This window comes from Nilaparvata lugens, chromosome 11 (assembly GCF_014356525.2).
Source record: "Nilaparvata lugens isolate BPH chromosome 11, ASM1435652v1, whole genome shotgun sequence".
NCBI lineage: Eukaryota > Metazoa > Arthropoda > Insecta > Hemiptera > Delphacidae > Nilaparvata > Nilaparvata lugens.
In genome coordinates this window covers 33,948,422-33,961,269 of record NC_052514.1, presented here as the reverse complement: position 1 = coordinate 33,961,269, position 12,848 = coordinate 33,948,422, and the positions used below count along the sequence as shown (strand labels likewise).

The window sequence follows — 12,848 nt, the reverse complement described above, 5'->3', positions numbered from 1 at the left end:
GCGAGCAGCTAGCAACGTCACAGTACGCCTTGTACGAAGTGAACTCCGATTTCTTCAGCGACCGGGAGTTGTGTCGAGGCTAAAGTCGATTAGCCTCTCACACAGTGAACTCCACTGCTCTACACTCGTTTGGGCGAGTGTTGAACGACATTTAACCTGTTTAGACGACGGGTTGCCAGTTTCGACCAACGACAACACGTCAGGTTTGGTCGAAACCTGACTCCCCATTGGTAGGCCACCAGTGGGATATTGAGGCGAGAAAGGACGTCCGGGAAGGTGAGGAAAAGCCTTTCCCGCAACTCCGCGGCCGATCCGGACCCCAGGAGGACAGCTGGTGCCCGGAAAGTAGGACTTAGGAAAGTCCAGAGTGCTGGCCGCCGCAGCGCACTAGTCCAGTGCGGGATCGCAAGAGGACGTCCGGGAAGGTGTGGAAAAGCCTTTCCCGCAACTCCGCGGCCGATCCGGACCCCAGGAGGACAGCTGGTGCCCGGCAAGTAGGACTTAGGAAAGTCCAGAGTGCTGGCCGCCGCAGCGCACTAGCCCAGTGCGGGATTGCAGAAGAGAAATGTAATCGCGCCGGAGAAGACCAGGAGCCGCGAGAGGATAACAGCGATCCAGGAGTGTCCTGGATTTACAAACTCCACCGGAATGAAGCAGTGAATCTAGCAGCATCAGCAGGGCTACCTACAACAGGTACCATGGCAGAGCTCAGGAGAGCTCTTGTCGAAAACCACCGGAGGACAATGGTGGAGGCCGCCGGTCTAAACAGGATCGGTGGCGGAGCTGGCACAGGTCAGGAAGAGGAAGGAGCTGCAGCTTTGTGGCCACCAGTCGCGGAGGCCACTGCATGTTCCAGACTGGAAGAAATACCCAAGGAGACGTCTCCAGAGTTTGATGGAGACTCCAGCAACTCCTGGGTGTACAGAGTGCACGATCAAGGCTTGATTGATCTACTACTCGACTCAGTGCTGACAGATAGCACAAGTACGAGCCTGAGGAGGGCTCTACTGGAGCAACGACAGCGGATTGTTGCGATGCTCCCCGTTCTGGATAATGGGGAGGAGGCGCTTCGTCGAAGAGCGCGAAGGCCAGCACCAGTTAGCGAGGAGGCAGAGCCTGCGCTGGTGAGGCCGGAGATGCCGGAGAGGCATAATAACATGCCTAGGCATGTGTTGAGGTCACCTACCAGGTCAGCGGTGCCTGCTACATCCTGTATGGACCCGGGTGCCGTGTGTGACAAGGTTCGAGGGTGGCGGCTCTCATATGATGGGAGTGGAGATGCTCCAAGTTTTATGGAGCGGCTCGAGGAGCTGCAACAAGCATATGGCTTGTCTGGCAGACAGTTATTTCCAGCGCTACCTGAAATGTTAGCGGGGAAATGTTCCTTATGGATGAGGAATAGGAGAGAACAGTGGAGACACTGGGACGATTTCCTGAGAGACTTTCGGTCTCGTTACTATCCACCTACTTATGTGGAGGATCTTGAGAATGAAATTCTCGACAGGCGGCAGAAAGAAGGCGAGCTCATAGACGACTATGTTGAGGAGCTGCTAACGCTGATGAGGAGAAGAGGTGGTTTTTCAGAGAGTAGCCAGGTACAGAGATTGTACAAAAATCTTTTACCACGCTACAAGCTCTACATCAGGGAGGCTGAAGTGTACACCACCGACGACTTGCTACACTTAGCGAGGCAATATGAACGAATTAAATTCGAGGAGAAGAGTGCTCAACAGAGACAACGAGCTGTGAAGCAGGAGGAGGTGAGGAAGCAGACCAAGCCTCGACAGGAGACGACTACTACACAGCGCCGGAGTGAACAGCCTACAGAAGGACCCTTGTGTTGGCAGTGCAAGAAGGTGGGACACTGGAGATCAGAGTGTCCGGAGGTTTCACTCTGCTCAAAGTGCGGGAAGCCACGACCAAATTGTTCCTGTGAGAGAGAGCAGAAGAAGACTTCTGATAAAACAGCTGTGGTTAAAACGAGGCTTCAAATCCAGCTAGAGCCGGAGCTCCAGGATGACAGCCGTCTCTTCACTACGGTGGAAATAGGAGACAGACAGTATAGTGCTCTTCTCGACACCGGAGCAGAGTCCAACTATATTAGCTCTAAAGCTTTTTATAGTTTGGAAGCAGTGGAACGAGAGCCTGTGCAGCGCGGCGCTGCTATGGCTAATGGAGCGGCTGCACGTCTGCGAGGTGGTGTTATAATCAACCTGAAAATCGGCAGAATATCCCTATCAACAACACTCACAATAATGGATGGGCTTTCTCCAGATATTCTGCTTGGTATGGAGTTTCTTCGTGAGCACCGGGTGAAAATAGACCCCTATTCCCGGTCAGTGGAATGGGATCCTCATCTCGTCAAAAAGCACATTGGAGACGATATTTCCACTCCAAAAGTGGGAAAAGGAGCTGTCAACTCGAGGCTGGCTACTGTTAAAACCCAGCCTGACATAGGGAGGTCAAGGAAGCCACCTGGAATTATTCCTGTGAAGAAGCAGGAGAAGAAGAAATTTCCTCAAGTCCAGAAACACGTAGGAGCCGTGTGGAAGACTGGAAAAGAGGGATTTCTTTCTCAGAAAATTTCTCCAGCCCGTGGAAAGTTCATTTGCTGGCACTGTAAACGAGCTGGGCACTGGAGGTTCAACTGTCCGGAAAAGCGGTACCGGAGGCGGAAGAAGGAGGATAATTTTCAGCAAGGAGCTGGAGATAATCGTCAAGCAGTGCAGTCTAGAAGACTGCCGGTGCTGGAAACTACACTCAAAGTAGTTTCAGATGTTGGAGACAAGAATTATAATGCCAACCGGTATTATAATTGGAAAAAGAGGACGATGAAGGTGAACTCTGGACAGCTAGTCTACAGGAAGGAGTGTCACCTGTCCTCGGGTGCTAATCAGCTTGCCGCGAAGTTAGCGCCGGAATTTTCTGGCCCATATGAGGTCGAGGAAATGTTGAGTGCCGGTAAGAGGTTTACTGTGCACGAGAAGGGCACCAAGCTCCAGCCACACCTGCCCGAAGATGAGGAAGAGGATGGTGATGGAGCAGTTGCGGAAAAGGTGGACGGAATTCGAGCGGATGGACAGCAGGAGGCCGAGCGAGTCTATAGAGGGTCGCTGCCTATCCGGAGGATGGGATACCAGAGAGGTGTCACGCGCCGCCAATAAGGAGGTAAGAGGCGAGAAGGGGTGAATATCATAAGAGTTCAATCATATCACAGCTTTAGAGCTATTTTTGATTCATAAATTATCCCATTTAAAATGAGGAAATTAAATTTTGTTGTCAAAGACAAATTTGCATAGAAATCGAAGAAAATTAATTCAGAATTATTAGCATGAATCTATTAGCCGAATTTTGAAGATAGCATTAGCACGATTCCGAAAATGATGAAAATATTAAAAGACTGACAATATTATTGTTATTGAAAGAAATTGGTCAATAGTTTATTAAAAGGAAACAGCATATTCCGTTTAATTTTTCTCATAAAATAGAGTTCTACTTAAACTAAATGGCAACTCAACCATTACAGTTTAATTAATATAATCAGTCATAAAGCAATGGCTGAATTGAATGGAAAAAATTATTATTGACAAATCAATACGTTTCTTTTGATCTGAAGGCAATCCCAATAATTTCAGATTGAAATTTATTTACAATATTAAGATGTGACCAAGCAAGGATAATCAAGAAAATTTTCTACAGTCTATGACTAGTTAATAACAGCCAAAGTCGATTCCAACTAGACTAAATTTTCTTGATCGGTATATTACCGATATTGTTGTAACCAGGTACAGGTTAACAAAACTTGCAGTAGCTTGTTTTCTACTTGCCATAAATAGTTGATGGCGAAATGAGTGGATAGAGAATATTAGAAAATATTATAGATCAGTATGATCCGAATAATATTTTAACCATGAGGTAATGGTTATAATAATTGAAATCATTTAATGAAGCTGGTGGTAATTGCTTTAATCCGTGTAAAGTGTTACGATGCAGTTAATTAACAGACGTTATTATACTGTGGGATAAAAGTGAATTACGTTGCAATTAATTATTCATGTGGAATGAATAAATTGCGTTTGATTGTGAGTCGAGACTACAATCGGGGGTTATTAGCTTCAGATTATGATTTAAATTTTCTAATATTTCACTGGAAAATAAAGTCGGAGGACTTACTATAAATTGGAATAAAATAATTATTATTTCAATTGGAATTAATTCTATGTTGGATCGAAAAGTTGTTTGTGCTGTGCTGTGAAGATAAGATAAACGTTATCTCAACTGGCTAACTGCTATCGCCAAGCTTCTAGTCTGTAGAAGAGAATTACTTCTCCTTTTCAATAACAATTTATAAAATTGAATTAATGAGAATTCTAGCTTTTCCAGATATTCTACTGTTATTGAGTCAGTCTGAGTTTGATTGTGCTATTGTTAGTTCGGAATTAGATCACGTCTCGAGAGTGAATCTAATTCTTACTCAGCCTACCATCATGAGTTATTATTGACGGTACATTAATTTATTCAATTATTACTATTTGTGCTAATTGTTGTGATTATTTTTCGGAAAATCAATATTCACTTAGTGTGATTTATTAACAGCTGTTTTGTCATTATACACGCCTTGTCTGAATAATTACTTTGAAAAAGTGAATTAAGATTTATTTCGGGGTGAAATAAGTCTTGAAGTGAGAAAGAGAGATTGAGCAATAAATGTTCACTGATTGTGAATTAATTAGCAGATTTTGTCTGTTATAATAAACACACTGTCATTTATATCCAATGGATGGTTACTTTGCATAAGTAAATCATGTGATTGATTTCATTATTGAAATGAACAGTGAGAAGTGGAATATTGAGTTGGAATTTATAGTTCCGATTTTATTATTGTGATATAGTGAGAAGGCTGAGATCCTCATAACAGATCGAAAATGAATTATTTCGACCACATTTAATTGTGATATAAAATCGAAATATGTGGTGTAACATCACAACTAGTGGCTTCATGTCAACCATATAATTCAGTATTCTACATCATATTGTCATCTCTCATCTTTTATTGTGAACAATAAGTTGCTGATACACTGAACTATCTGAGGGTATCAATCACTCTGACACTTGGTGGTTTTCCTGGACTCCAATTCACCTCTATCAACTTCTGCCTCCTGTGAAGTGTTACATTGTTGTGTATCACGTTTCTTCTTGAGGATGGGGACTACAACTTGAGTCCACTTCCTCGACGAGCTCCTGGGATTATTGGAGCTGTGTCTCAGCTGACTATTGCTGAGAGCACGACGAGTTCCTGCCTGGTCGTGTTGGAGGTTCATCCCAGCTGTCTGATGCTGGAAAGTAAGGCAGTGTGAAAACACGGCCATGCAGGGCGAAAGCCCGGCACATGCAGTGTGAGAACACGGCCATGCAGGGCGAAAGCCCGGCACATGCAGTGCGCAAGCACGGCGAAGCAAGGCAGTGTGAGAACACGGCCATGCAGGGCGAAAGCCCGGCACAAGCAGTGCGCAAGCACGGCGAAGCAAGGCAGTGTGAGAACACGGCCATGCAGGGCGAAAGCCCGGCACATGCAGTGCGCAAGCACGGCGAAGCTAGGCAGTGTGAGAACACGGCCATGCAGGGCGAAAGCCCGGCACATGCAGTGCGCAAGCACGGCGAAGCAAGGCAGTGTGAGAACACGGCCATGCAGGGCGAAAGCCCGGCACATGCAGTGCGCAAGCACGGCGAAGCAAGGCAGTGTGAGAACACGGCCATGCAGGGCGAAAGCCCGGCACATGCAGTGCGCAAGCACGGCGAAGCAAGGCAGTGTGAGAACACGGCCATGCAGGGCGAAAGCCCGGCACTTGCAGTGCGGAAGCACGGGGTTTCCCTTGCAATGTTATTTAGGTTCTCAGAACCTGTCAGAGGTGTTGTTCACCTCGTTTCATGTGTTACCCGCCCCTCCTGGCAGTGCGAGAGCACCGCGACTCTCATCTGCAGTGCGGAAGCACGAGGTCCTCGGCAGTGTGGAAACACGGCAACTCTGCAGTGCGGGAGCACGGCGTCCTTTTTCGCGATGCGAAAGCATAGCGTTCCTGGCAGTGCGGAAGCACGGCGCCCCGGGCAGTGCGAAAGCACGTCGTTCCTTTTGCAGTGCGAAAGCACCGCGTCCTTATTTTTGCAGTGCGAGAGCACGGCGACTCATTGCAGTGCGGAAGCACGGCGTTTCCCTTGCAATGCTACTTAGGTTCTCAGAACCTGTCTGAGGTATTGTTCACCTCGTTTTTTGTGTTACCCGCCCCTCCTGGCAGTGCGAGAGCACCGCGACTCTCATCTGCAGTGCGGAAGCACGGCGTCCTCGGCAGTGTGGAAACACGGCAACTCTGCAGTGCAGGAGCACGGCGTCCTTTTCGCGATGCGAAAGCATGGCGTTCATGGCAGTGCGGAAGCACGGCGCCCCGGGCAGTGCGAAAGCACGGCATTCCTTTTGCAGTGCGAAAGCACCGCGTCCTTATTTTTGCAGTGCGAAAGCACGGCGCTTCTTGCAGTGCAAAAGCACGGCGTCCCCCATCGCAGTGCGGAAGCACGGCGGTCTCTTGCAGTGTGCAAACACGGCGTCCCCCATTGCAGTGCGGAAGCACGGCGGTCCTTTGCAGTGCGAAAGCACGGCGCTTCTTGCAGTGCGAAAGCACGGCGTCCCCCATCGCAGTGCGGAAGCACGGCGGCCTCTTGCAGTGTGCAAACACGGCGTCCCCCATTGCAGTGCGGAAGCACGGCGTTCCTTTGCAGTGCGAAAGCACGGCGCTTCTTGCAGTGTGAAAGCACGGCGTCCCCCATCGCAGTGCGGAAGCACGGCGGTCTCTTGCAGTGTGCAAACACGGCGTCTCAACGCAGTGCGAAAGCACGGCGCAGATCTTCAAGATCTTCTCTGAAGCTAGGCCTAGGATCTGGCCAGATAGCTTGCTCATTTCTTCGGATGGTGCCGACGCATCACCACCGGTTGGCGAGGAGCCAACCTGGCGCCCAGTTTGTGTTCGGTCTATGTTGACCGGCGGAGAGGCGGCAGAATGTACTCAGGCATTTGGGACATTCTGTCTGCCGTTTACCCCTTCCATCCTCACCCCCCCTCTCCTCCCCCTCTCTTTCCCCCCCTTCCCTTAGTAGGAACAGTGTGTCACGATGTATATCGTAACTAGAGAAAGGAATTGAATTTAGGGCTCATTTATTCGACGCTCGGCTATCTTTCATAGAATCTGAGGGGTCAACGTTCAAGCCAGCCACTGGCCTACCGCTCAGCGATGCTGCGCATCCTCTCTCCCCTCCCTCTCGGTCACTGAGGGAGGCTCGAGAAAGGCCAGCAGGAGGCAGTCGAGTTCGGAGAGCCAAGTCGAGCGGTCGAGAGAGGTGAGAAGGAAGCAGCGAGCAGCTAGCAACGTCACAGTACGCCTTGTACGAAGTGAACTCCGATTTCTTCAGCGACCGGGAGTTGTGTCGAGGCTAAAGTCGATTAGCCTCTCACACAGTGAACTCCACTGCTCTACACTCGTTTGGGCGAGTGTTGAACGACATTAACCTGTTTAGACGACGGGTTGCCAGTTTCGACCAACGACAACACGTCAGGTTTGGTCGAAACCTGACTCCCCATTGGTAGGCCACCAGTGGGATATTGAGGCGAGAAAGGACGTCCGGGAAGGTGAGGAAAAGCCTTTCCCGCAACTCCGCGGCCGATCCGGACCCCAGGAGGACAGCTGGTGCCCGGCAAGTAGGACTTAGGAAAGTCCAGAGTGCTGGCCGCCGCAGCGCACTAGTCCAGTGCGGGATCGCAAGAGGACGTCCGGGGAGTTGTGGAAAAGCCTTTCCCGCAACTCCGCGGCCGATCCGGACCCCAGGAGGACAGCTGGTGCCCGGCAAGTAGGACTTAGGAAAGTCCAGAGTGCTGGCCGCCGCAGCGCACTAGCCAGTGCGGGATCGCAAGAGGACATCCGGGAAGGTGTGGAAAAGCCTTTCCGCAACTCCGCGGCCGATCCGGACCCCAGGAGGACAGCTGGTGCCCGGCAAGTAGGACTTAGGAAAGTCCAGAGTGCTGGCCGCCGCAGCGCACTAGCCCAGTGCGGGATCGCAAGAGGACATCCGGGAAGGTGTGGAAAAGCCTTTCCCGCAACTCCGCGGCCGATCCGGACCCCAGGAGGACAGCTGGTGCCCGGCAAGTGGGACTTAGGAAAGTCCAGAGTGCTGGCCGCCGCAGCGCACTAATCCAGTGCGGGATCGAGAAAGGACACCTGGGAAGGTGTGGAAAAACCTTTCCCGCAACTCCGCGGTCGATCCGGACCCCAGGAGGACAGCTGGTGCCCGGCAAGTAGGACTTAGGGAAGTCCAGAGCGCGAGCCGCCGCAGCTCACTGATCCAGTGCGGAAGCGAAAGAGGACCTCTGGGAAGGCCAGGGAAGGCCTTTACCAGAGCTCCGCGTCCAACCCGGACCCCGGGAAGACACCCGGTGCCCAAGGACTAAGACTTAGTCCCGACACGAAGCCCTTTCTCACGACTAACACCGCAAGGTTCCTGTTCCCTTCTTTCCGCGACCAACCCTGTTTGGCAGTGCGAAAGCACGGCCCCTCTTTCCTAAAAGAGGGAAACATTTCTCCAAAGCACTCAAAACCCTGTTTCAACCCCCAACCCGAACGAGGGTGGTTGACGGACGCCCCACCAAGACTCCCGTCCCCTGCCGCGGCCCTCCCCAGTCGCCGACTGAGTTTAGCCGGCCCAGAGCGACACTGGGAACTCTGATAGAGAAAGGTGTGGGCAATAATCTACTCAGAGTATAAAAAATAATTCATTACATTTATAAGTTCTCAAAAATCAAAGATTAGTTGGGAAAGTCAAAGGTGTCTTATACCATTTCAATTAGTTTAGGAAATCAAAGGAATCTCTTAATTTTAATTAGTTGAGACATCGAAAAAATCTTACCATTTCAATTATTCAAGAAAATCAAAAAAATCTCACCATTTTGGTCCGGGGCCGATCTTTGTTTCGCAAGAGGACGAGTTTGGCAATTGAAATGAGTCGCCCATTGCCTTTATTGTAGAGAAATGGCTCCACTTTCGTTTTAATAGCATGATCCAGCTCGGCGTACTGCTTGTTCTGCGTTGCTCTTTTCATCAGCTCAACCAGAAGACCTCCGCCTGTATAGTGATAAAAAATATCAACAAAGAGAGGGGATATTTACAAGGAGTTTACAGAAAGTTGGAAACTAGCAAAAATTACATAAGTGACAGAGTTAGGGTCAAAACATAGTGGAGTGGAGAACGTAGAGTGTATCCGAGAAAGTAGCTGAGAGTGTTAAAAATAATAATGCATGTATGTAAATGAATGAGTCAGAACATATAGTGAAATAGCCAAGGTAGAATAGAATAGGATGATTGCCTTTATCAAGGGCGGAGTTAGGACTCTGGTTAGCACTAGGAGTCATGTTGAATGAAATATTAGATGCAGCCAGAAGAAAAGGAAGGCCGAGAGTACGATAGAAGCAGAATGTGGAGAAGGACCTTAGAGCGATGGGAGTCAGAGGCTGGAGGAGAAGACGGAAGACAGAGATAGGTGGAGGATGAAATTGGAGGAGGCCAAAGCCCCAATCTGGCTGTAGTGCCAGGATAAGGAGTTAGGACTCTAGCACCTCTCTGCCACACAACCCTAATACGGTAAACGGTATAAAGAAGCTGAGACATTTAAATACTGCATTAATGTAACACTTTCAGCTACCTTCTCTGTTGCACTCTACCTTAACCGTTTCACTAATATGCATCGACCTTGAATATGATATATGAAGAATTCACAAAGATGTTGAACCCACAGCAAGAGTTTAAAAAGTTGATGACAACAATTTCAAAAAGAGGAAACTTCAAAATTTATAAAGAATTCTAAAATGATAATTGAAAGTGACAAAAATTGAAGAGCATGGGACACAAATTATCAGGAAGTGGAAAAAATTATAAGAGTAACAACAATATTTCAAGAGAATTCAATGAAAAATATTAGAGCTGAATTTTCTGTATTTATGAATGAGAAATTCAATGATACTGGGGTGTAAAACAGTGATTGATCAAGTGGGGTTTACATTGGTCAAGTTTTCTTGATTCAAGTTTGTTGACTCGAGTTAACGTTATAATGGCAGTAGGCTACCTATTTGATTAACATTATGGTGTTGCTTGTCTATGATTCGACAAAGCTGGTAGCGCTATTCTTTTTCTACCTCTGCAACGTTGTCAGATGGTTTTTCAACAATGTAGAAATATAATTAACAAAATATTCAATTTCAATCATGAAAATTTATTATCAAATCACTGAAAAATATATTTTCTTGATGAATAGAGTATGATGTATCATTATAAACAAGAATGAACAGTTGATATTACATCAGATATACCGTTATAAGCTATCTTCTACAGAAGGCAGTGATAAGGCAGATAATCGGCAACGCTGTTCTCTTTTCTTTCTCCAGTTTGTAACGCCAACTCAATACATGGAACTGAGGCTCCTCAGCTATTTTAGTAACTCTAATAATCAGTTTATGTATCATAAGCTACTTAATAGAAATTCAATTATTGTAAAAATGAATAAAAACTCACCCTTGAGGTCGACCAACTTGTACATAGTAATGGACGAGGTGTCCGTCTGCTTCTTGACACCGCTGGTGACATTGCTCTCCGTATTTCCCATTGCATTATAGTTTTAAAAAACGTTTCACTGGGAAAAACTGTAAATAAGTTCAACCGTAGAAGCCAATCTGCAAAACCGTAGTTTAATCGTAGCTGAGTTTCCCTTCAGATCAATCAATGGAATACCATCAATGATCTTGATGTCGTACTGGTGAATTGAAATGCTTGAATATGACAGTGCTGCCTGAAATAGACAGAGAAAAATAAATTACCGGTAATTTAAAAAAAATCTGAAATCTGAAACTTTGTCTAGGCTTCCCAGTGAGTGATTGGATGGTAAGCTGCTAATCTATGTAATGAACTTTAATCAGCTCTCTTGGAATGTGAAACTAAAAATAAATACAAGTTGGATCTACTCCTTTTCAAGCAATTTATACACAATTACATTCGAAAATAACCAAAATTCAAAATACTATTCTTCAATTTCATTTTCTATCAAGACCTGCTAGCTAATGCAAACAAATGATACAAAATACTCAGAGCATGACCAGGATACACAATTTGACTACCAATTTTTCATACACAATTTGACCCCAATACAAGCATATCTATACAGTATTTATAAATACAGCTTCAAATATATAAAACGTTTAATGTCAACAAGAAAAACAAGTAGGAAGAAAAATATCTGTAAGATATTTATTGGAAATTTTGATCATGATGTTATTGTTGGCATCTGCAAATGATAAACCAATTTTTCTAAGTCATTTGTATTTTGAGCAACTAACAAAATCAGAATTTGATCAACTATAAGAATAATCCACTTTACTTGTGACTCATTTTGAGTTAGTTTTATAGAACCACACTTTGAATTGTTAAACCGGTCTAGGAGGTTCGTTTTAGAAGAGAATGGAAAATTCTTCAACTTCTCCAACATACATGATCAATTTTTCAAATAAAGCAATAATTTTATTATCCAATAAATTGAAGGCTTCTACAGAAATTCAGTTGAGCTACTGAATTCTTCCACAAATCTTCAGTTGGGCTTCATGGGAAAATAGTTAATTATTTCGATAAAAAACAATAATTTATAGTTTTAAAATTACCAAGAATTTCATTCTACAAGTAGACACAAGAAACAAACAGTAGAGTAAACTAGAAGGGGAAAGGAGAAGAATGGTAAACGAAGTACCTAAGTTACAACTAATTTAATAAGGAGAAAAATTATGATACCTGTCTGAAGCTCGCAAATTGGTCCTAATAATCATTTTCCAGTACAACACACACCTTTCGAAAAAATAATTCTCTCAAATTCAAATATCTATCTTGAATTCCATTGGCGAAACCGTGAGCGGTGTGTGGTTTAACAAGGGCCCTCCTACCCCTTTCACTGTGGGACTAACACTACTTCAGAGGCAGCACAACAATTTCACTTAGGTCGATAGACGGTGCCAGCCGGTACAAGGCACGATTCAAAAGTACCGCCTTCACGCATCCCCCTTTTCGCATTGTTATGTCACACGGATTCCGGTAGGCTCAACAAATCACCTCCATTCAAGGACTACTCTTGAAAACGAACAAGGTCACGATTGGAGGGATGACCCAGATATGCCCCCAAAATATTTTTGTATACGCATTGCTGTCATCATCACATGCTATAGCTACAGACATAGATATAATATTTACATAGATAAATAGACATGCTATAGCTATATAGGTAGCATGCAGTTCCTTACCCTTTGACCTATTATTGTTAGAAAACTACGTCAATAATTTGTTTTTCTACTTGAAAAATCTCTTCTATACTAACCATTTATCTGTTTCTCTTCTTTTATTTCTCATCTTCTTCTTCAAACCCCCTCTTTTATTCCAATCTTCTTTGTTTGGTAGGAAAAATTTTGAAAGCTATTAGAGAAATGTAATGAATTTCCACGTATGGAGTAGCCTATTGATATCTTTTTTCTGTAGGCTACCGGTATTGCAATGACTAAAACAAACTATAGTGAGGTCCACGTTATAATGACAGTATTTGATCAACTTTGGTTTTGCTATCCTTGTCTATCATTCGACATAACCGATGGTACTATCCTTTTCTAGGTCCAAAACGATGCCAATTATGTTTTTGACAGTGTAGAAATATTATTAATTAATGCAGAGAATCGACATCACTATTCTTCTATATTTATCCACTGCCATTATAACGTGGACCTCACT

At 45.6% G+C, this 12,848-nt stretch overlaps 1 protein-coding gene across 1 annotated transcript in view; it reads right to left on the bottom strand.

Annotated features, from left to right (window-relative positions):
• The window catches only part of LOC111058142 (transient receptor potential cation channel subfamily V member 5), a 44,379-nt gene extending 32,292 nt beyond the window's left edge, over window positions 1–12,087 (bottom strand). Inside the window, exons 1-3 of the mRNA XM_039438272.1 lie at window positions 11,868–12,087; window positions 10,605–10,878; window positions 8,983–9,161 (exon numbers count right to left, since the gene is read on the bottom strand). Coding sequence (XP_039294206.1) covers window positions 8,983–9,161; window positions 10,605–10,695 — 270 coding nt within the window. The 5' untranslated portion in view covers window positions 10,696–10,878; window positions 11,868–12,087. The remainder of the gene's footprint in view (window positions 1–8,982; window positions 9,162–10,604; window positions 10,879–11,867) is intronic.
• Between the last annotated feature and the right edge of the window lie 761 nt (window positions 12,088–12,848).